We start from the raw sequence: 21,663 nt of genomic DNA, 5'->3' as shown, positions 1-21,663 counted from the left end.
GGTGCGCGGCCGGGGGGCGCCGGCAGCGGGAGGCGTTTCCCGTCCTGCCGCCGCCGCTCCGGGGAGCCGGTGTCTCAGGATACCCTGTCCCTTCCCCCTGCTTCCTCGGCCTGTATTAAGGTAACTTGTTCAGACACCTGATGGAAAGAAGCGGCTGCCGGTTCTGGCGTCCTTCAGTAGGAGAGGCAAGGAGGAGAAGGAAACTGCTCCCCTTTACTTCGCATGCGTGCTAAAGATAACCATCGGTGCTTTCACTATTAGCATGAATACATCAGCTCAGGTGGTCTCTATGGCACTATTACGTTTGTCATATTAAAGAGGTGCTTTTCTTATTGTAAGTAAACTGGAAGGAACGCTCTTCCTAAACAGACAAAGGGTGCATGGCCGTTAAGAAATTATGTGTGAAAATTTAACCCTGACTCAAAAGCTAATCAAATGGCATAGATGCAAGCAAGGTTTTTCTCCAAAGATTTCTTAGCAGATTTCTTAGATTCCTAACTCAACATACAGAGGTATATGACAGTCCTCAGCCGCTTCCATTTCTTAGCTACCCTTCCAGTTTTAAAAAGCCTTTTACAGTCTCCACTTCTTACCTGCTAGCAAAGTTGTYGTAGTGGTATGTAGGTACTCAGTAGCTCATTTTTTGGCATTTTTTATAGTCCTCATGCAGTAAGTTTACAGACATGAGTAATGGTAAAGCTATGCATAATACTGTTCCAAACATCAGTTCCCCTGTTCTGTATTTGCTTTCTAAAATATATGACAGTGAAAACCACTAAGAAACACTATTTTCACCAGTATCTTTGAGAGACAAAATCGTATCACATTACCTTGTGTTCAGCCATTGTGCTGCTCAGTCCATGCTCTAAAGATGCAGGCTACTGCTTTAGGATTTTAGGGTCTTTTTCGCCAACATAGGCATCCTACAATTCCCGGAGTCTCTGGCTGTGCTTTGGCAATTGCAGTAGACTAGTTTTCCCGTCCCTGGTCTGAATAACCCCCGGCTTTTCTATATTTGTTCTCTTGGGCATCATAAAAGCCCTTTTTATTATCCTTTCATTTGCCAGTTCATAAAGTCAGAATACTCAGTAGCTGAAGCCAGCTTCACTTTGAAGTTAGGAAAAATGAAAACACTGCACGGAGAAAAAAAAGTGTGCTTCTAATGATGTGCAAGGCCGTCTCCTCTGCCCCCACAAGGGAAGGCTATGCAAAGCRTCGTGCCTTTGGGGAAGGACAGCTTCCTAGCAGGCCTCCTTGCCCCTCCTGTGACAGCGAGGAGACTTCTCTGCTGACATGTTTTGTGGCTCGCTCCCGCGCAGGGTTCAGAAACAGCAATAACTTCCACAAACACCACTGCGAGGGATTTCCTATCCCTCCCGCTGGAAACAGCGGGAAAAGAAAACAGAGGCCTCTTTAGACAGCGGGTCCCAGCAAAGTATTTCAACCGCAAGCGGTTTTTATCACTACGCTGGTGAAAAGCTAGGATCACAGCTTGCTGCCAGCTCTGCAGCAGCACCCATGAAGTCCTGAAAATGGCTCGGGACCAAATGAACACCGCTGTCTGGCTGCCGGCCTCAGCGTGGGGAATTAAGTGCACTGCTTTCAACAGGGTTTCAGCCGGGGAGGCTGACCCCCGCCGCTCCGCCCGGCGCCCTCCGCTGAGCGCACYGCACGCCTCCTCCCCGCCGCCATTTGCCGCGCCCTCGGCGGCCCAACACCCATAGAGCACCCGCCTGCCACGAGGCACAGACAGGCCGGAAGCCGCCACCACTCCCCCGCCTCCACACGCCCGCGGTGTCGCCAGCAATTGGGCAAGCCTGGTCAGGTGGCAGACGCACGGCCCCCGCCCTTCCCCCGAGGGCCGCTCTCGCGAGATTTGGTGGGGCTATGTGGGGGCTGCGGGCGGAAGTGCGGCCTTTTTCCGCGACAGCTTGGCTCGGCAAGGATGAAGGTGAGGCGGCGGCGACCGGGGGCGCCGCCCGGGCGGCTGCGGGCACCCGCCCCACAAATGGCCCCGCGGCTGCGTGCGGGGCCGCCAGAGGGGGCGATGGCCCGGGGCGGCGGGGAGGGAGCGCCGCCGTGGGGCGGATGGGGGCGGATTGCCGGCGGGGCGACATGGCGGCCGCGCGCGCCCCGCTATTCATCTGGTGCCTCGGGCCCGGCCGCGCCTGCCTCGGCGGGGCCCCGCCGGTGCTGCGGCCGCGGAGACTTCTTGGGTCTCCGCGTCGGCCCCCGGCCGCGGGGGCAGCAGCCGCGGCTGCGTCGCTGCCTTCGTGCTGCGGCCGCAGCTGTTACGAGGCGGCGAGCGCCCCGCAGGGCCGGCGGGGGAAGGGGCGCTGCTTTCTACTGCCCTCGGGCAGGCTTGCCCGCTTGCAGGCCGCTTAGGGGCGGCCGAGCTTTGGGAAAGTCACTTTTTCGCGTAATTGAAGCAGTTGGTCAGTCCTTGTTGATTGAAGACAGACCTTCCTTGCTCATCGACTGTACAGTGACAAGGCCTTGCTGGTACGTAGTCATGTGAGTAGATAAGGAGTTGCATCTTTGGAGTGTTAAGATGAAATCAGCATCTTAATGGTATCTTTCTATGAACACGTCCTGTGAGATGATTTTACTGAATCTTTGTTTTTGTTTATTTTCATTAGCTGAACATCTCTTTCCCAGCCACTGGCTGCCAGAAACTAATTGAAGTGGACGATGAGCGCAAGTTGAGGACATTTTACGAGAAACGGATGGCCACAGAGGTCGCAGCTGATTCTCTTGGCGAGGAGTGGAAGGTAAGAGCTAGTGGAAAATCTGTGTCAGAGCTGTGATCAAGCAGCTTAAAAATCACAAAATATCTGTAGAATAAGCTACCATTACASTAGACTGCTTGTATGGTAAGCTTGTTACTCTTTTGAATTCTGTACTGAATTCGGTTATTAAGCTTGCCTGTTTTGCTGTATTACTGCATTGATTTATACATATTCTTTTTTTTTCTAATCTACATGTTTAGATTATCTTGCTGCTCTTCCCAATAGACTGTTGCTTTTGATCTGGTTGTCTTAAGCATGCAAGACAAATTAAATTTGTACCATAATACTATTGACTCTTCTGTTACTGAACAAATTCAAAATTACTTCCATTGTGCTTAAATTGCTGTTAGCATATGAAAAAAAAACATGTTAAGCCTGATCGATGGATTTAGAGTAGTTGAGTCTTGATATGGATAATCCAACAGAACTTGGGTAAATTGATCTTTYTGCTGCCATCCCCACAAAAGGAGGAATAAAATGCTTACTTTTCTCTTCCTTTTTACCCAAATATCCCAATATAAACCATAATATCAATTGTTAGTGTTGTATGCAAATTTTGAGTTTGTGATGCTAACAGGCTTGTTAAGTTTAGAGCTAAAGAACAGAAAAGCTAGGTAGTAACGAATAAAGTATAGTTTTTTATAGCTTAGGTAATTTCTTATGTAGTGGAGGATTGTATTATGCTACTTCTCTTCAAGTATATATTCAATAAATATAGATCCTGACCTGCAGGAGTATTTTTCAGACCGATGTTCAATAAAATTCGTCAACTGATGGGATGGTGTTGGTTAAAGGAGAAGTGGCTCTGTGTCTGCCCTGACAGTAGTTTTTCTTGAGTCACTGTCACAGTGCCTGAACAGTTGATTTAAACAGTATGTTGCGATATCCATTACTATTCCTTAAAGCAGTAGAGGTATGTGAACAACTAAGTGTATTTCTCTGCTTTCACAGGGCTATGTTGTCCGAATCAGTGGTGGTAATGACAAACAAGGCTTCCCCATGAAGCAGGGTGTCTTGACTCATGGACGTGTCCGCCTTCTGCTCAGCAAGGGCCACTCTTGCTATCGCCCCCGAAGAACTGGAGAGCGAAAACGCAAATCTGTTCGTGGTTGCATTGTTGATGCCAACTTGAGTGTTCTGAATTTGGTCATTGTGAAAAAAGGTAGGAATCTGGATGAAGCCATCACTAGGTAGAAATCTGCATCTGGAAAGAGCTTGCTTGCTCATGAATGAGAAGTTCTGTAGAATGCATAATGCAGGCCCAATTTCAGGGTGTAAATGCATCTTGGAATTCCTTCTGAGCATTACATTCTTTAAATTTTGAAACTGGGCTACTTCTGAATTGAAATGCTTTTGTAACTGCCAGCAGTGCGATTGTGTTAAATCAGAAAAGTGTAGTTAGGGATGGCAGTCTTGGCAGGTGTATGCCAAAGATTATTCAGTATTCTTTTGAGTTTCTGTGTATCTTAAGGTTAAAATTACAACTCACCAATTAAACAGAGGTGTTTTAGATGTAGACTTAATTAACATAACAAAACTTCTTCTGTCAAAGGTGAAAAGGATATTCCTGGACTGACGGACACAACTGTACCTCGTCGTCTTGGTCCCAAAAGGGCCAGCAGAATTCGCAAACTGTTCAATCTCTCTAAGGAAGATGATGTCCGCCAATATGTTGTGAGGAAACCTCTGAACAAAGAGGGTAAGAACTCAGATTTTACCACCCTTTTGTAATTGATCAGGGGAAAGGTGGCCAACCTAGTGCAGTGAACAAACCACACTGCCTGATAACTCACCCACTACTGCAGTTAACTGTCTTAGGTATTTAAACCTTGTCAACCGTAGGTTGTGGATAAGAAGTGGACACTTGCCTGTTTCTCCCCATTTCTCTCTCCCTTCTCTTTCTGTATCTTATATTTTTAAAAAATTTGGTGGAATCTCTAATTATATTTACTGATGCTCCAGAGGATAGCCCTAAAATATTTTTTAGTAGAATTAGGTTGAGATGGAATATTTTTGAAACATCAGTGTTTGTTTAGGGGGAGAGGGGAAGAGCAAAATGTTAATAGGTGCTGTTGAGACTTTTTTCCCCCTGTTGCATGTGACAGTCTGAAATGTCTTGGGAGATCACTCTGTTTTTCCCGGTCTCTTCTTGCAATCTAAGATTATAGTTCAGTGTTCTGTTCCRTTTGATGAGATGGTACAGGAAGGGGGGGGAGGATTTCAGAGAGAGAATATGATAGTGCTTGGACAGTACGGAAAGTTCTTGGGTAAACAACTGCTTGTTGATACGTTGGCTTTGATGTCACAAGAACTATATTGCCTATTACAGGATGGAGTCCTGGTAGACAGCATTTTATTGCTTATGACTACTAAAGTCACATAGGGTTGAATAATCAAATTTTATAGATGTACATGTTTGAGGTTTTTTTGTTTGCTCATTATGGCCTGTGTAGCTTTGTCTTCTGGAGATTAAAGTTTCAGAGTGTGAAAAGCTTTTAAATCTGAAAATACAACAATTTGTTCTGAAAGCAAGATGGTGGCTTTCCATCTTTTACTACTTCAGGTCTAGGGGAAATGATTAAAGAGGTCTGCTGGGAAGCAAGGAATTCTTCACAAAACTGCAGGGAGTTGGAGATACATTGCTTCACTGCTATGTTGCTGATGCATAGTCTTAACAGTGTTGACTTGTTTTGTTGATGTTAAATCTGACAGTAATTGGTTATTCTTCCTGTGAAATATGCCAAGAGACTGAACTGTGTGTTTTAAGTTAGTATAATAATAGTATGTAAAATAGTATTATTGTTTACAGTAAGCAGAACTTAAGCATCCCCTAGGCAACTTAAAACTAAGGCCTTTTCAGAAGACAATCTGTTGCTTCTACTGATGAGTAGTTTTCTTTAGGCAAGAAACCCAGGACCAAGGCTCCTAAGATCCAGCGTCTAGTGACTCCTCGAGTTCTGCAACATAAGCGCAGACGTATTGCTCTGAAGAAGCAGCGTACTCAGAAGAATAAGGAGGAAGCAGCAGAATATGCTAAGCTCTTGGCCAAGAGAATGAAGGTGCGTGTTCCCTCATATTCAGCGATATGGAGTATATTACTCTGTAGGATCAAGAGATTTGCTGAACTTGACTGTACATGTACAGCTGCACTGTACCTAGCTAATTTCAGAACTATACTCTCTGTATTATGTATGACATTCAGAATGCCAGAATGTGAGTATAAGCGCTCCCAGTCAAAAGCATTTTCACAAGAGTTACTATCCTCTCCTGACAGTCATGGACCAGACTAATTTAACCACTCTTCCATTTCTCTGAGGGCTAATTTTGAAAAAAATGAGAAACAATTATGGCCTGTGAAGATAATCAGGCTTTCAGTAGCAATTTTAGCTTAACAGTCTTCTTGTGTGGTGCTGACCCAAGCATTTGGAGTGACTGTGAGGAAACAGGTTCCAGCAGTTGACCTGGATGGAAAATAACTTGGTAAAAGCTATGCATGTGCATGAGTTTGAGCTTGAACATAGAACAGCAGTGACTGGTTACACAGTACTGTTAGAATATTCATCAGTACTTTAATATTTCAAGACTTCCAGACTGGCATTGACTGAAAGCAGATAGACCTTTTGTATGTTCTGAACTCTTCAGCAATATTTTTTTTTTACTCTAATTTTGGACACCCTTCAGTATTGTGCCAATATACATGGTCTGTACAGGTTTGGATACCTGCAGAACTCCTTTCATCTGAAAAGAAGGGAAACTGGATTTTGCTTTAATTACATAAAAATGCATTTTTCATGGTAGTTTCCTTCAGGCTGCATTTATGCAGCTTTTAGATCTCTTAAAGAAATGCTTGATCATGTGCAACATCTCATTACTCATTTCATGCCTTTTTTTTTTTTTTCTTCCTCTCCAGGAGGCCAAGGAAAAACGTCAGGAGCAGATTGCTAAGAGACGCCGTCTTTCTTCATTGAGAGCTTCTACATCTAAATCTGAGTCAAGTCAGAAGTAAAGATGTACATGATAATAAAAATAAACCCTTTTTGTGGTTGACTTTCACTATGAGACTTTCCAGTGCATATTGTTACTGGTCATCTCCTAAAATAATCAGTCCTTTGGACAAACTGCATCATACAGACTAAGCTAGAACAGGATTATTGGTCTTGATGCAGTTATCTTTTGACAACATGTAATATATATTCATCTATTTGGTGAAAATTTCCAAGTTATAATAGCCTTGCCCATACATACTGATGTTTACAAGCAAGATCTACCTGTAGGAGCAAAATGCTATGTTGCAATTCAGAGGTGTCTATAGGAACTAAACTTAGGCTAATCTTCAGGAGTAGTGGGTAGAATTCATTTGGTTTTGTTCAGTGTTTGTTGTAAGGACAAGGACAGTGTTTCAAGATTAGGAAACAATTCACTTGCTTTTGATACTGAGCATAGGATAGTAAAAAACTGCAGCCTTCATTTGATTCTGGGAAGAGTTGAGTGTATTTCAGCACTTTCCTCYTGAAATAAGAACTGAAGACTGACCAGGAGTAAGTTAGCCATTGAAAGGTTTGATGTTGGTATTTCACTTAAATGTAAAAACCSTGCAGCCTCTATTTATTGTATTCTTAGACTGTACTTTGTGCAGATCTAGTACTCAGTAAGGTTGATAAGAATGCTGCTGTGATGTGTGAATACATTTTAGGTGTTGAATTTAGAATGAGTTGTGGCTAAACGGGTTGTTTCATGGTGCCTTTGACCTGGTAGTCAGCATCCATCTCAGTTCTCACTTGGATAAGTGTTTATATTTTCAGTATAAAAGCCTCAGTACATTAAGTTTTTATCAACACTGTAAAAGCTATGAGCGCATAAGCATTTTCTTACTTTCTTGTGGGCATGGCAAAGCTACTTCAGGCAAGGTCTTACCTGACTTGCTTGAAACAATTTTTGCCTGGAATGTGGAATCCAGAGTCCTGCAGAATAAAAGGTGCAGAGCAAGAGACTTGATGGCAATAGATTAAAGGCCTAGAAAGGTCAGGTAGTGTTCTTGAACTTCTAGTTTGGATTAGAGTGAAAGGATACTGATCTGAGGTGAGGGTAGAATTTCCTACTTCATGTATTCATGCCGCAGATGTCTCAGACCAAGAGAATTATTTTATAATAGCAGTTGCTCCACATTGCCATTTAAATTGTCTCACAGCTTGAGTGTTCAGATAGAATTGCATAGACCATTTTTTAAACTATGAATGTGTTGAGGACATCAACTACATATCCCCAAAAAGGCAAAATAAATCCTGATGTTTGGTTAGCATTAATAGTTTAACCAGTTGTACTAGCATTCTTATTTAGCTCGTGTTAATTTATAAAAGTGAATTTTCAAAAGGTTACAAACCATTGTACATGAGATGAACTAGGTACCATCAGCATATTTTATGGAGTCTGTTCAATACCAAAAGTTTCTGTTACAGCTTAACTTCTGAACAGGAAGCTTTCTTTTCTCCTATGTAGTTAAAATAACTGGATAGGCCCTGTTAAACCTAAACTTCCCTAAAATAAAAACATCACCATTAACATGTACACCAGTAACTCTAGTATGAGAAAACATGGGGACTGTCTATTATCTAGCAAAAAATATTTTTTATCACATTTTTAACACACTGGAAATACTTGACAAGCAGCAACTTGTACCCACAAATTACTGTCAAGGAAAAGATCATCTCATCTTGGAAGAATGAGATAAAAACCCACTGACCAGGGAACGCTGAGGACTTAATCCTCTGTAGAACTGAAATATATGTGGCTACTTTCTTATGCATTCTAACCTACTGTTGTGATTTCATGCCCCAATAGCAGATACTTGAACATGACTAAAGGGCACTTATTCTGCTCAAGTTCATGGAGTACTGAGTTTAGTGGGTCCTAAAAGAGACCCATGTTCTAGGAGGGTGGCACTGTATAACCTAATGAGAAGAGACTTGATTTCTCCTGCGGCAGAAAGGCTGTCAGCCTCAATCTTCCAAACAGTGCTCATACTAGTTTCACTGCTTTAGGTAAGTATCTATCTCAGTTACATTAATTAGTGTAAAAGTAAGCAGGCTGCTGGTTACCCTTGCCAAACTGTCCATGAGAATGCATAGCCGTATCTGAGCCAGGAAATAATGTACTGAGCCTAATCCTCAATAACAAAAGAACCTTTCCTCCACCATTTTCCACCATTTGTTTCTTTGGCTCTTTCTTTGGAGTTGTGCTGCTGCTGCTTTCTCTAGCCCTGGATTTGTAAGTAAGTGCCATAATGTAGGACCCAAGTAGGTACACAGTAATTTTAGGACATGTATGATTCAAGTCTCCAAGCCCAGCTCAAAAAGAGTAATGAGGGAGTTGTCTATATCCCTGTGTGCACTTTCCAGCCTTTTCCCACAGAGTGATTTGCAACTTAATGTCTCCATGACCCAAGGAAACAACACAAAGTATCTACAGCTGTAATTATTGTTTATACTAGGCAAGATTTGAATTCAGATAGTCGTAGAACTACAGAAGAGATGGGAAAGTAAAAGGCCAAAGGAAAAAAGGCTCAAGAGACCTGACCATCCCTTTGAGCTCCTCTCCAGAAACCAACTTTGACTCTTCTACAGTTTCTGGCTGCCACCCATCCTCACAGAACTGCTGAAGTTGACAGGCACCTCTGGGGATTGTCTAGTCCCCTGCTCAGAGCAGGGTCAGTTACAGCAGGTTGTTCAGGGCTGTGTCCAGCTAAGATTTGAGTATCTCCAAGGATATATTTCAATTTGTGCCCTTTGCCTCTTGTGCTGTCACTGAGGAGAGGCACAGCTGAGGAGAGCCTGGTTCTGTCTTTTTTACTGTCCCTCATCAGATCTTTATACACATGGAAAAAATTCTCCCAAGCCCTCTCTTCTCCAGTCTCAGCTCTCACCCTCTCCCTGTGTCAGCTGTTTCCACCCCTTAATCATCTTTGTGACCCTTTGTTGGACTTGCTTCTGCAGTTCCACAGCTCCCTTGGAGCTGGAGAGCCCAGCACTGAACCCAGTACTCCAGATGAGGCCTCACCAGGGCTGAGTAGAGAAGGATCACCTCCCTTCACCTGCTGGCAATGCTCTTCCTAGTGCAGCCCAGGAGGCTGTTGGCCTTCTTTGCCATGAGGGCACATTGCTGGCTCATGGTCACCTTGTTGTCCACCAGGACCCCCAGGTCCCTCTCTGCAAAGCTGCTTTCCAGCTGATTGGCCCCCAGCCTGTACTGGTGCATGGGGTTATTTGCCCCAGGTGCAGGGCTTCGTATTTTCCTTTTCTGAACTTCAGATTCCTATCTGTCCACTGCTCCAGCTCACAAGTTTGTGGTTCTTAATATCTTCAAGGAAGAATACATTAGCTGTTTGTTCCTCAGAACGGGGGAGAACTGGCACTAATAATATGCTGATGGCAGTTTGGAACACACGAAGGAACAGAGCTTCTTTAAACCATCCCCTTCTGTGCTTGCCTTCTGTCATCACAGCCCCTCAGGTTTCTAATCTGTGGAACAGAAAAAAAATTCACTGTTCCCTCCTCCCTGCAGCTTCAAACTCAAATCCTATGTTCATGCTTCTTCAGGAACTCCTCAAGTGCAAGCTTTGGTTCCTGCCTCCTTACTACCACCACTGTCAGTCTCAGGGCAGTTCCAGTTAAATCTTCCTTGGAAAAAAAAAAAGAAAAAAGAACTCACAGCAATATTCTGACAAGCATAGCCCCAAACCTGTTCCCAGCTACCCAATCAGTGATTCTTTTCGGGGTCAGCAGAGAGCAACAACTCAACCACCTTGAAGCCAGGGTTCATGACATTGAGATTCTGCCTCCCTCAGCATGGTTTTCAGTTTTTCCCATCTCTGCAAGTCCTTTTGCTTGCATATGGTGCCTCAGAGCCATCCTCCCTCACTAACCAAATCTCCCCAAGCAAATCCCATCCCTTCTCTTCCTCCACCCCACCACTATACTAGCCCTTTCCCACCACTGAGAATTCACTGAGGCGTTACAAAAACTCCCACCAGGCAGTCAAAAGTATTTGTGCTTTGTCTAATTAGAGGCTGCATTTGCATTTTAAGATTAAATTTAGTCAAGTAGATAAGTGCCAATAGCAAAAAAGAAGCTGAAGAACAGAAATTTCACACAGGATTTGTATGTATTTTATTTTGGGAAATACATTAAAAAATGTTTCTTACTCTAAGATGCCTATACAAAATTCAGAATACACAGAGTGCCCTTTTAAAACTCAAGAAACATTTGTCAAATGTACAAAAACATTATAGAGAAATACTTGTTAATCAAAGCATAGTAAATGGATGCCATCTTTCAACAGTTCAAACAATCTCTAAACCAGTGCAAATTTTATTGCATTAATAAAAAACTTTCCAACTCACTTAATAAATTCTTAATTTATTCACACTACATCCTTTTATCCCCATTAAAATACAGTTGTATCCCCATTAAAAGAGTTGTATCCCCATTAAGAGTTGTATCCCCACTGAAATACAGTTGTATCCCCACTGAAATACAGTTGTATCCCCACTGAAATACAGTTGTATCCCCACTGAAATACAGTTTATCCTAAGCTCCTTAAAGGAGCTTAATAGGCTTCTAAAAACAGCAAACAATCCCTTTTATTTGCACCATTGATTGATGCAGACTGAAAGATAAAAAAAAAGAACTGTTTCCTCATATGCATCATAATAAACAGCACAGTAAAAACAGAACTAGAGTCCAATTTAAGTGCTGAAACTGAATTGTTAAAAGTTACACAGGTGTTTTGTTCTTTTTTAAAAAGGTCCATGAGAAAAGGTTGATAAACGGAAGGCACCTTAAAGTTTTGATTAGTTAAATGGGGAGGAAAAAAAAAAAAAAACCTTTGTTTCTAAATTTACAGTTAATGTGAATAAGACAACTTCCTTACCATTTAATGAAATAGTTATCTGCACTGATGCAATTGTTAAGAGTTTTAAAAAGAGAAACTACTGGGTGGATTCTTCAGTTAATTTATTTTTAAGAATTTGTTTTAAAATATAATTTATATGGTCTAATTTAATACACACTTTGAAAATATGCCCCTATGCTGCAGTTAATCAAGGAAAGCAGTATACTCAAGGAAAGGTATATTCTTTTAGCTGAGGCAGTTCAGAAAGCCATTAATTCACAGTTATAATGGAATATAACTTCTCATTTACAAGTGCAATGTAACTTGAGCTTAACCAACATGAAATTTCACTTAGAACAAGATTAAGTTATTTGCAAAGTAAATGAATTTAGTTTAAAACACATTTACTAAATAACATATTTTCCTATTAAAATTTTATTCTCTAAACTTGAGTTACACAATATGAAGACAGGATATGGCTATAAGTAACATACAGACGCTTCTAGTAACATGAAAAAGCTAGTAATTATTATTGTGCCAATACTGCAGCTGTTTCAGTCTCCTACATATTCTTTGCACACAGAATTTTGAAGTTGATTTCATATTCATTTACAGCTATTACGTCTCGGTAATGTGTTGGAATATCAGTACACATGAAGAAAAAAATCGGTCACTTAAAATTCCTGATTTTAAACTTCTAAGACTCCATTTTTTCTTTTAGTTTAAAAAAAAAAAAAAAAAAAAAAGCTATTTTCATACAACTACACAAGCCATAAGTAGTTTTTTTGTAATTTGATCAAAGATGCAAAATATGTCTTCTCAGCATAACTGACTGCCATTCAACATTGTTAGGGCAACAATTCAAGGAAGTTTTCTGTGTACGTTATTCCAACACATACTTTCTAACATCTTGGGCTTTTTTGATACTCCATAAACTGTTTGCCTCCACATACGTAACCAGTTTGGTTTGCACCCTCACTTTGTGCAACCCACTGCAGGTTTTCATTTCATTCATTTCATTATCTGCAACCACTCTATTAAACCTTACACATGGGATTTCTGTAAGATATACAATAGAACCACCTACTTAATAATGGCTAGTGAGTTATATGCCAGACTAGAATTTTTGGAGGCAAGAGGTTTCCAAATGAGCAAAATGTTACTTTTCCCACTTCCATTGAGAACCAAGGCTAAACTCATCCATATCTTCTCTCCAGCACTCCTGACCAGCTCATTCATGCATCAGAGACTTAGAATTTGGATTACTAGGGATGTGAAACAAATCAGAAGCATTTAGACTAGAAACCAAGTCATTCCTATGGAGCCCAAGAAGTTTATGGTATTACTGATTTGCAGAGAAGAATTTACTACATTTTTAATGCCTCATCTGCAGAAAGACAATATAATAATAAATATAATGCATTCACAAGAGTTTTGAAGATTTTTCCCTCTTAATTTTTGGCTACATTTTCAAGCATGTGAATATTAATGAGCCATGTTAACCTTTTTTTAAAACAAACAAACAAACAAACAAAACTCTTTTCTTAGCCATGCTCAGAGTTCTTTGCACATTCAAATAAGGAAAGACTAAAAATCTTAGAACRTCTGTGCAGGAACACCTGCAGTCTCTGCCTGTTTGTAGGAGACAAAAATCACAGGAGGAACAGGAAGTGCCATCATGCATTTGAAAGCAGACACAGCAACATGGAAGTAAACTATGATAATTCGTAATTCATTTCAAATTTTTGTGAATTTTTTTTTTTAAAGGATCTTCTCAGATGAAAACTTAATAAACCAACCAATGTCACTGGTCTCCTTTTTGATCTGAATCATGATTTCATTCAAGAACCAGATGGATAATCAGCAATTAAAATCTAGGCATTAAAAAAATCCAAATTCAAAAGAATAAGCCCTGACTTAAGTAAGTACTGCTATATTAAAAAAGTTAATTACAGTAGACACATTCATTACTTGAAATAATTCCACCCAGGACTTTCACCACTCTGAAATCCAGGTATGCACAACAGAAATAGAAGCTTGTTTGTAGTGTAGAGAAAAGCGCATATGCAGGAGCAAGTTCAGTCCTCTGCAAGCATGATTAGGAATCATGCAAGTACCTTTTTGCCTCTGTCTTGAGGCTTTTTTGGTTTAGTATATATACACAAGGAAAGCCTCATAAACACTTAGCACTATATACTGTGATACAATCTACCTTGGCTGTTTCTACAAGACTACTGCCTGATTATTCTAGATTTTCAGCAACAAATGAGAAGGTTGTTTTTAAAATGAAAGCAATCTGATTACAGAATATCTTTTATAATAATACTATTTACAAAGGTGTACAAGGAATTTGGATGTTACCAGTTATCTAAGACATTGGACAGATTTTCTTCATAATTTAATGAGATGGGAGAATTTAAGGATACCTAAGATTTGATTACATGCAAGTTGCGTCAATTGTATGTTTTGGCCATTTAACACTGAAAAAAAACTGTACAGCTGTGTGATTAAGGTCGGTACAGAAAAAAATGACATTTTATTTGTAGAAGTAATAAATTGTTTGGAATAATGCTTCAGAGAAATGTTTAGTTTGAAAGGACAGAATTGCTCATGTAAATTATGTACTAAGAGAAGAGAGGAAAATACAAAAAAAATCAAGCACCACAGCTGTATATTACAGGAAAACAGTTCTACTCCTCCATTGTGATGCAGGTCAGATATTGGCAAGCAATCATGCATAAAAACCAAAGAATGAAAAAAAGAAGTCATTAGGTGCTTCTTTGCTTTTAGCTATTGAGAATGCATAACATTTTCATCAGGAGAGGCTGAAGAGCCTGTCCAGGCTTTATCTGCTAATTGGCTTAAGAACAGCACTTCTAGACAAAATGAAAGAAGTCAACCTATAATGCAAAAACATTTGGAGAAAAATAGTGCATTTGTTTTATAGAAACATAGCCTTATAAAAAGGAAGCTTGGTCTTGCTCTTTCAGCTGGTAGCTGTTTCAGACCAAGAGTGAGAATCCTGAAGTTCAAGAAAGCAGTATGAAGTGAGTATATTTGTACTCAAGTGGGATTGTAGTTTTAGCTGTGCTCCTTTAATAAGCCACAAATATTTATCTTTTCTGTTTTCTCCAGGAATAACTCCATCAGAAAACCCTCTCAGTTAAATTTCAGTAAAAGTGGGAATGAATCTTACCATATTACTCTAATAACAGAAATATTTAAACCATAGACCAGTGCCCAGGCTCTTCTTGCCAAGGATATGACTACTGTTGTCAGTTAGGCATGTAAGGGGAGCAAATGTCTTATCACTAGAAGCAAGCTAAAGATGAATTCATCTTTTAAGATCATTCACTCAAGCACTTCAGTTTTGTGTGAATATACAACTTGAAGACCACATTTATAAATATATTTCTAATTGAAATATTGAATTTGGACTGTAAGTGCAAAATAACCCACAGGCTAGAGTGAGACCATGGAGGGGTGTTTAAAAAAAAAAAAAAAAATCAGTGAAAGGACACTAACTACACATGCACACAGAATAAAATCTAATTAGTATCCAATTCTGAGCTGCTTAGTGTAAAAATCTACCATTGGTCTGGAGGAACGTCCAGTATCGAAATAGTATCCTTTTTGTTGTCCTAAAAAAAAAAAAAAAAAAAACAAAACAGAATTCAGGTAAAGCAGGTATAAGTTTCTGGTTTTTACAGCTATAGACCCACACTGGGGAAAGGTCAGTAAAAGACCATTTAGAATACCGACTGGGACAAGGATCAGTAGAAGGACAGCAGTTTTAGGTAGTGTAATCTGACAAAGGCAATTACATTGCAACTTCCAAACCAAAGACTCAGACATTTACATTCATAAATACATACTGCATACATATGCAAGAGATCTCTCTTTATCTAAAGGTCATTCTAAAGTAGTACTGAAAGGTCTAATCATTTTGTGGCAGAAAAAGTCTTTCATTAAAATAGACAAATATTGGTGGAAAAGTCACCAACCATAGGCTTCTATTTAATCACCACCATTCTGAACAACCTGATATTGTGGGGGAGAGGGGAGGGATTTGGGGAATGAAAAGGAAGAAATATATACAGGGAAAAATGCAGATATGTCATTGAAACCAGCTCATCCTATTAATATAACATACATTAACATTTTAACATACTTTACACTGTTTCTCATGAGATGATAGACAAGGTATGTTGTAGTTGCATGAAATCACTGACAAATTGCTCAATTATCACCTTTTGGGGTTCAGAAAATGTATCACCACACTCCTGCTTTTTCACCTCTACTTTTATCTTGTCAAAGTTCAATAGCTTCTTTTCTCCTTTTCATATTAAAGGTGCTCCAAAGTACTTCCTACAACATTCAACTCTGCTGCTTGGAGGAGCATCTATTTTCTGCATCTTTTCAAGGACATCCATTGGCAGAGCTTTAAGTGCAAGTCTGTATTCACTATCAAAGACCTCTGAAACAGAAAGAGCATAGTTGAAGTCACTCAAGAAACACTGTACAGTATACATCCTGTTTGGTCATTTGTTTTTATATAATAAAAATAATTAGCTTAAGTTAACTCAACTAAGCACTGCACTTCCCCCCCCCCCTTCTTTTTTTCCTTTTTTTTTGTTTTTTCTTTTTTTCCCCAAAATATATTCTCACAGAGAACCTGAAAAGCATTCCCAGGCTGGAACATCAGAAAGCATCACAGTGGTAATGAAGCCCCTTTTATCATAATGCAGCCTGTCTGCTCCCAAGATATTCCCCCTGTCACATTCTATCAGGAACTCCCTGGCTGGCATAGTGTCAGCCAAATAAAAGTCAGGGTTAAGGGAATAGCAGRAAGGGATGCACATAGAATTCATAGTTAGGTGGCTGGACAACACAAGGGTCATTCAAGATATGTACATCTGGGAAACATGGGCAAGACTAGGAGCAAGTTTTCAGATATAAGATATTAAAACTTCAAACTAATAAACTACTTAAAATAACTTATTACTGGTTTCAATTAAAAACTCAAAATTAATAGCCGCATCTGAATTAGATTTTCATAAAAGCAACAACTACTTCAAGAGTGACAGCATGGTACTTATTACCAAAATGCAGCAATTAACTCACATAAAAAAGTGGTCGTCTTTTTTTTTTTTTTTTTAAACATTGCATACAAAGTATTCATATATTTCATGCACGAACTCTAGACATGTCATAGTATTTTTACTTACCAATGTCAATATTCTCTCTTCCAAGAGACACCAGAGACAGGAAAAGGATTTCTCTGTAAAAACTCCTATGAAATATTTTGAAGGGTGAGTCAATGAAAACACCAACTACCCTAAATTTAGAAACTCAGTGTCGAAGACAGTATTATCTTTCATTATGTAGTTTCTGCAAATGTTCTGTTAATCTTGCTTGTGAAGAAGGTGACTGACCTAAACAATTACTAGCTTAAGGTTTTCTCATGCTTGAGTATTTTCGTCAACACATATCAGCAGTTATGATGTCACAGTCTCCCTGTTGAACGTGCCATAAAGACTTCAGAACAACAAGAAGTATAAAGTTAAGCACCACTTATTTATTAATTCTTTCTTGAGGGTGAAAGACAGGCAGCAGGCTTATTTCACAGATCAGCTRTGCTTTGTTTTCAGTTTCAGAAAGCCAAGATTTATCTCAGAAATGGATATTATTTAACCAATGGATATTATTCTTTTCTTGTGGATCTGACAAAGTTTCTTCTTTAGGCAGATTATTTGTTTGCTTTTAGCAACAACAAACTACAGCACCAAAGATTAACCTAGCGTCATAGACTCCTGAACACGTCTGCTGCAATTTACTGTAGGATGTTTTTGGTATGATGGTAGCACATGAAGCCCTCTTTGAATTGTAGTGCAAATGACAAAACATACACCGTATTTTTACATGTCCCCCTTTGTTGACTACGCTACATCAACTCTTCTTGGCCAGTACTCCTGGTTGGTAGAATTTCAGTAGTTATATCTAGGTAGTTTAGAGAATATTCTAGAAGCCTTCAGAATGCTGCACATTTRTACTTACTAATTGGCTAGATCTGCAGCAACACCCAAATCTCCATAGTCAGTTACTGCATTTTTCTTACTCATTTGTGAAATGTGTTCTGTGCTCATTTTGAGCACAGAATTATATTTACCCATTTTATCTGGATAAATTATGTGTTAACACATTTGTTTGTAAGTAGTGTACACAAATACAGACAGCGTTCAGCGGACACAAATGAAACTGAATATTCCTCGAAGATCCTTATGAAATACATACAGTCTGATCTTGTTTACTTTGGGTGGGGAGAAAATAAGAGACGGCCCTTTACCTCTGTCGTTTGACATCTGGTTTCACCTTCTGCAAAAGGAGGTTGATTGGTTTAACAACATTATTGTGTTGAATACTTAGTCTGATGTTCTCTAGCAAAGAGTTTGTTGCCTGCTGATCTTCCGCCATTGTGGAGGATCTCTTCTCAGCAGAATCTGRGAAATGCAACAGTTTAGATTATTTAAATAGTAAAGATTTTTTTCATGTCAGTAAACAGAAGATTTCAGAAAACAAAATATATACAGAATCTCTACACATTTTGCAGAAATTTGTTGGAGTGGAATGGCTTTGTCCATTTATAGTCTTTGCTTCACCACAAAAGTGACAGGATGCATTGATTATCCATGTGCAATACCTTTCATATGACAGAAGTAAAAGAGACTGAATAGTCTTCAGCCTCTTATGTTGCCTGTGATGGTTTGTTATCTCAGATTTATGGCTGTACTTCGAGTGAACTTATTTTTTAAGCCTAAGAAGGCTATTTTTATACAAGGAAAAAAATAAAACAAAAGAAAATACTATCACATTTTTTCATCCAAGTCTTTCTTGAAAGCCACATCAAATTAATTGGTAAACTTGGGCTACATACTGTAGGTAACAGCAACATGGAAACTGAAACAGAAAATGCTTAAGTACACTAAACAAACAAATTTAACATGACATTTACCATCATGATTTATTGCTTACACTGCAACTTCCAGAATGATACTTAACTATTATTCTTTGGAAAACAGTGACTCAAGAAGTAATAATAAGTTAATTTACTGGCAAGAAGTAAGGCATTCAGAAGTTACAGATTAGACAGCAAACATGGTTTGTAATGGTGTATAAATGAGTGCAAGGCTAGGAGTCGTAAAATCATGCTGTCCTCAGGTCATCAACTTGATATGTACTGTAGTTTACAAGTGTAATTTCCTGTTTTCCAAATATTTTCTGACCCTGCTGCAGAGCAAATACTACTTTTCTTTCAGCATAACAACATTAAAAAGAGGACTTTTGCTCCTTTATTTACCTAAGTACATATATTTATGCATCTCCATTCCTATCTGTAAGTTTTTAGGATGCTTTTCATATACTATGCCCAAATCAATAAGTTCTTGTTAAAACCAAGGGAAACATTGAATCTTCTTCTGTGCTCTGACTGGAATTTTCTGATCCGTATGCTTATGTTTAGGACCTTTAAGACAAACCCTTTCTTTTTCCTTAAGATCAGAATTAGCATGCTGTGTAATTTTTAGTATAGTTCTTATTGTTAAAACAAAGACAGAAGTTTGGGACAACAAAGGCGTTTTCACTGATCATATGTAATAGAATCCCAGAGATCGCAGAAACAGTCTGCTAAGGTGATGCCTTTTCTTCTTTCCAAGGGCAACTACAGTAAACAAAGGCTGTCTTGAATCTTACTTTTATGACAGTTAAGTAGGCTGCCAAATTTGCATATTGATGGGAACTGTGAACTTTCATTCATTTATAAAAATGCAAGATACTCTTTTATATTACAGTCTTCTTTCTCATAATTGTATAAATATAATAGGATAATGCAGTTAAAAATTCAAAGCAGGTGAAGCTTATCTAACACTACATCTAGACCATATGCTCCTCCCCTCCATCTATAAGTATATGGCATACAAAGAACAGAATACATACCTTTTCACACAGAGCAGGAAGATACTTTCACAAATAATTTGATATTTAGACTATGTTAAGTACCTAAGGGATGGTAGATGCTTCACGTACCAAAAGAGTTTTCCTACTTGATGGGATCTATAAATTTAAAGATACTACAAAACAACAATTTCTTTCTATAGCCTTTTCCATAACACTTATTTTACTTACTGAAATTTCTCCAAGATATATACAGGGGCTCCCCGGGCTCTTGGTGGAGGTTAATATTGTCCCATAGAAGATGAATGCATACTAGCTTGCTATCTTGAGCAAGAGATGTCAAAGGAAGCTAAAATCATGAGAAAAAGAAAAACGTTCAAGAAAAATCACTAAATGCTTGCTTATGTATTTGAAAGGCTACTCTTTTAATGGTTTTGCAGACCAGAAAAGGTTTAGTTTATTCATCCTCCTCTAGAAGAAACTACACACAACAGAAGCCAATTGCCTGAAAGTGGCCAGTGTGAAGCATTGAAAGAATAGTACAAGGCGGCTGGCAGATACACTTCTTGGTGTACTCTCTCAGCTTTACTGGGACAGAAGGGGAACAGAGCTTGTACTGCAATGCCTAGTGGCCGTTTTTAGTTTAGCTTAATGTAAAACAGTTTTCTACATATATCTTAGAAAATACTTATGAATACATATCCTAAACTGTTCTTTGTGCACCATCAAACAAGTTACCTGTGTTGTACTACTTACCATAATATAACCAATATTAACCAATGTTTTCTGACCCAAGTAAGATTTGGTATGCCTGTAAATGCATTGTTTTTCCCCAAAACTGAGAAGAATTTGTATTTGCATAAAAATACTGGCAATTTATTTCCATTATGGAGTATTGTTATGAGTGCCATGTCTTTTAGAATTATTTTATGGAAGTGCCTCTGGAATGACTAATACAATAAGAATTACTGGACATAGAAAAATTGCCACTACATATGAATCCAAAGTAGCAATAATCAAATACAGTATTATGTCCCATCTCATGAGTTTACCTGCTAATGCAGTGTATTTTTCCAATACACTTTAGATTTCATAGGTTTTCAGCTACATTTCTTGGAAAACTGTTCTATGACAGGCTTCTAGGTGGGGCTTTTTGGAAACTGAGGAAGAAAACTTAAAAATTGTAGTGCATATGTAAGTAGATAGGAAAAAAAAAAAGATCATGTGTGTTGTGTACAAATACCCATTGAAGATTGTACACATACACAAATCACACTGGTATCTGAAAAATCATCTGCTCCTTAAAATGGGAAAAGCCAAATACACTAACTAGTGTTCCATGTTCTTTTCCTGTGCTCTTTAAATAATGAAATTTGGGAGGTTGATGGAGCAACTAATCCTGGATGCCATTTCCAGGCACATGAGGGACAATAAGGTGATCGTGAGTAGTGAGCATGGATTCATAAAGGAGAAATCATGCTTAACAAATCCGATAGCCTTCTATGATGGAATGACTGGCTGAGTAGATGAGGGGAGAACAGTGGATGTTGTCTCCCTTGACTTCAGCAAGGCTTTTGACACTGTCTCCCATAACATCCTCATACACAGGTGGATGAAGGTAAGTGAAGGCTAGGTAAGTGGACAGCGAGGTAGACTGAAAACTGGCTGAACTGCCAGGCTCAGAGGGTTGTGATCTGTGGCATGAAGTCTAGTTGGAGGATAGTAACTAGTGGTGTACCTCTGGGTTAATACTGGGTCCGACACAGCTTAACATCTTCATTAATGACCTGGATGATGGGGCAGAGTGCACTCTCAGCAAGTTTGTTTGTGCAAAACTGGGAGGAGCAGCAGATACACCAGAGGGCTGTGCTGCCACTCAGAGGGACCTTGACAATACAGAGAGTTGAGCTGGRTGGAGAGGAACCTCATGAAGGTCAACCAAGGGAAGTGCAGAGTCCTGCACCTAGGAAGAAATAACCCTATGCACCAGGACAGGCTGGGGGCTGATCAGCTGCAACGCAGTTCTGCAGAGAAGGAC

The 21,663-nt window shown here is 39.5% G+C and overlaps 3 protein-coding genes across 11 annotated transcripts in view; 1 reads left to right on the top strand and 2 right to left on the bottom strand.

Annotated features, from left to right (window-relative positions):
* Positions 1 to 1,660, bottom strand: part of ACER2 (alkaline ceramidase 2) — a 24,891-nt gene extending 23,231 nt beyond the window's left edge. Inside the window, exon 1 of one of the 4 annotated variants that reach the window (XM_026073555.1) lies at positions 831 to 1,660. In XM_026073555.1, the coding sequence (XP_025929340.1) occupies positions 831 to 845 (15 nt within the window). In that variant the 5' untranslated portion in view covers positions 846 to 1,660. Of the gene's footprint in view, positions 1 to 137; positions 247 to 830 lie in introns of those variants that run through there. The other 3 variants (XM_026073551.1, XM_026073552.1, XM_026073553.1) reach the window with 3 other exon arrangements.
* A 188-nt stretch (positions 1,661 to 1,848) lies between these two features.
* On the top strand, positions 1,849 to 6,845 carry RPS6 (ribosomal protein S6). The gene is made up of 6 exons (XM_026073556.1): positions 1,849 to 1,951; positions 2,640 to 2,771; positions 3,741 to 3,951; positions 4,342 to 4,488; positions 5,691 to 5,848; positions 6,700 to 6,845. Exons 1-6 carry the CDS (start codon positions 1,946 to 1,948, stop codon positions 6,793 to 6,795), a joined length of 750 nt encoding a protein of 249 aa, XP_025929341.1. The 5' UTR covers positions 1,849 to 1,945; the 3' UTR covers positions 6,796 to 6,845.
* An 8,473-nt stretch (positions 6,846 to 15,318) lies between these two features.
* DENND4C (DENN domain containing 4C) overlaps positions 15,319 to 21,663 on the bottom strand; it is a 71,187-nt gene continuing 64,842 nt past the window's right edge. For all 6 annotated transcript variants that reach the window (XM_026073502.1, XM_026073507.1, XM_026073503.1 and 3 more), the window contains 4 exons: positions 19,857 to 19,974; positions 18,022 to 18,175; positions 16,904 to 16,968; positions 15,319 to 16,152 (listed from right to left, as the gene is read on the bottom strand). In XM_026073502.1, the coding sequence (XP_025929287.1) occupies positions 16,016 to 16,152; positions 16,904 to 16,968; positions 18,022 to 18,175; positions 19,857 to 19,974 (474 nt within the window). In that variant the 3' untranslated portion in view covers positions 15,319 to 16,015. The remainder of the gene's footprint in view (positions 16,153 to 16,903; positions 16,969 to 18,021; positions 18,176 to 19,856; positions 19,975 to 21,663) is intronic.

This window comes from Apteryx rowi, unplaced genomic scaffold, assembly GCF_003343035.1.
Source record: "Apteryx rowi isolate R43461 unplaced genomic scaffold, aptRow1 scaffold_37, whole genome shotgun sequence".
Lineage (NCBI taxonomy): Eukaryota > Metazoa > Chordata > Aves > Apterygiformes > Apterygidae > Apteryx > Apteryx rowi.
The sequence above is the reverse complement of the archived record's forward strand: the minus strand, read 5'-3'. Positions and strand labels throughout refer to the sequence as shown.

Coding starts and splice junctions, on each gene's coding strand:
- RPS6 (XM_026073556.1), top strand. Junction 2,772..3,740: donor CTCTTGGCGAGGAGTGGAAG/GTAAGAGCTAGT, acceptor CTGCTTTCACAG/GGCTATGTTGTCCGAATCAG. Junction 3,952..4,341: donor TTTGGTCATTGTGAAAAAAG/GTAGGAATCTGG, acceptor CTTCTGTCAAAG/GTGAAAAGGATATTCCTGGA.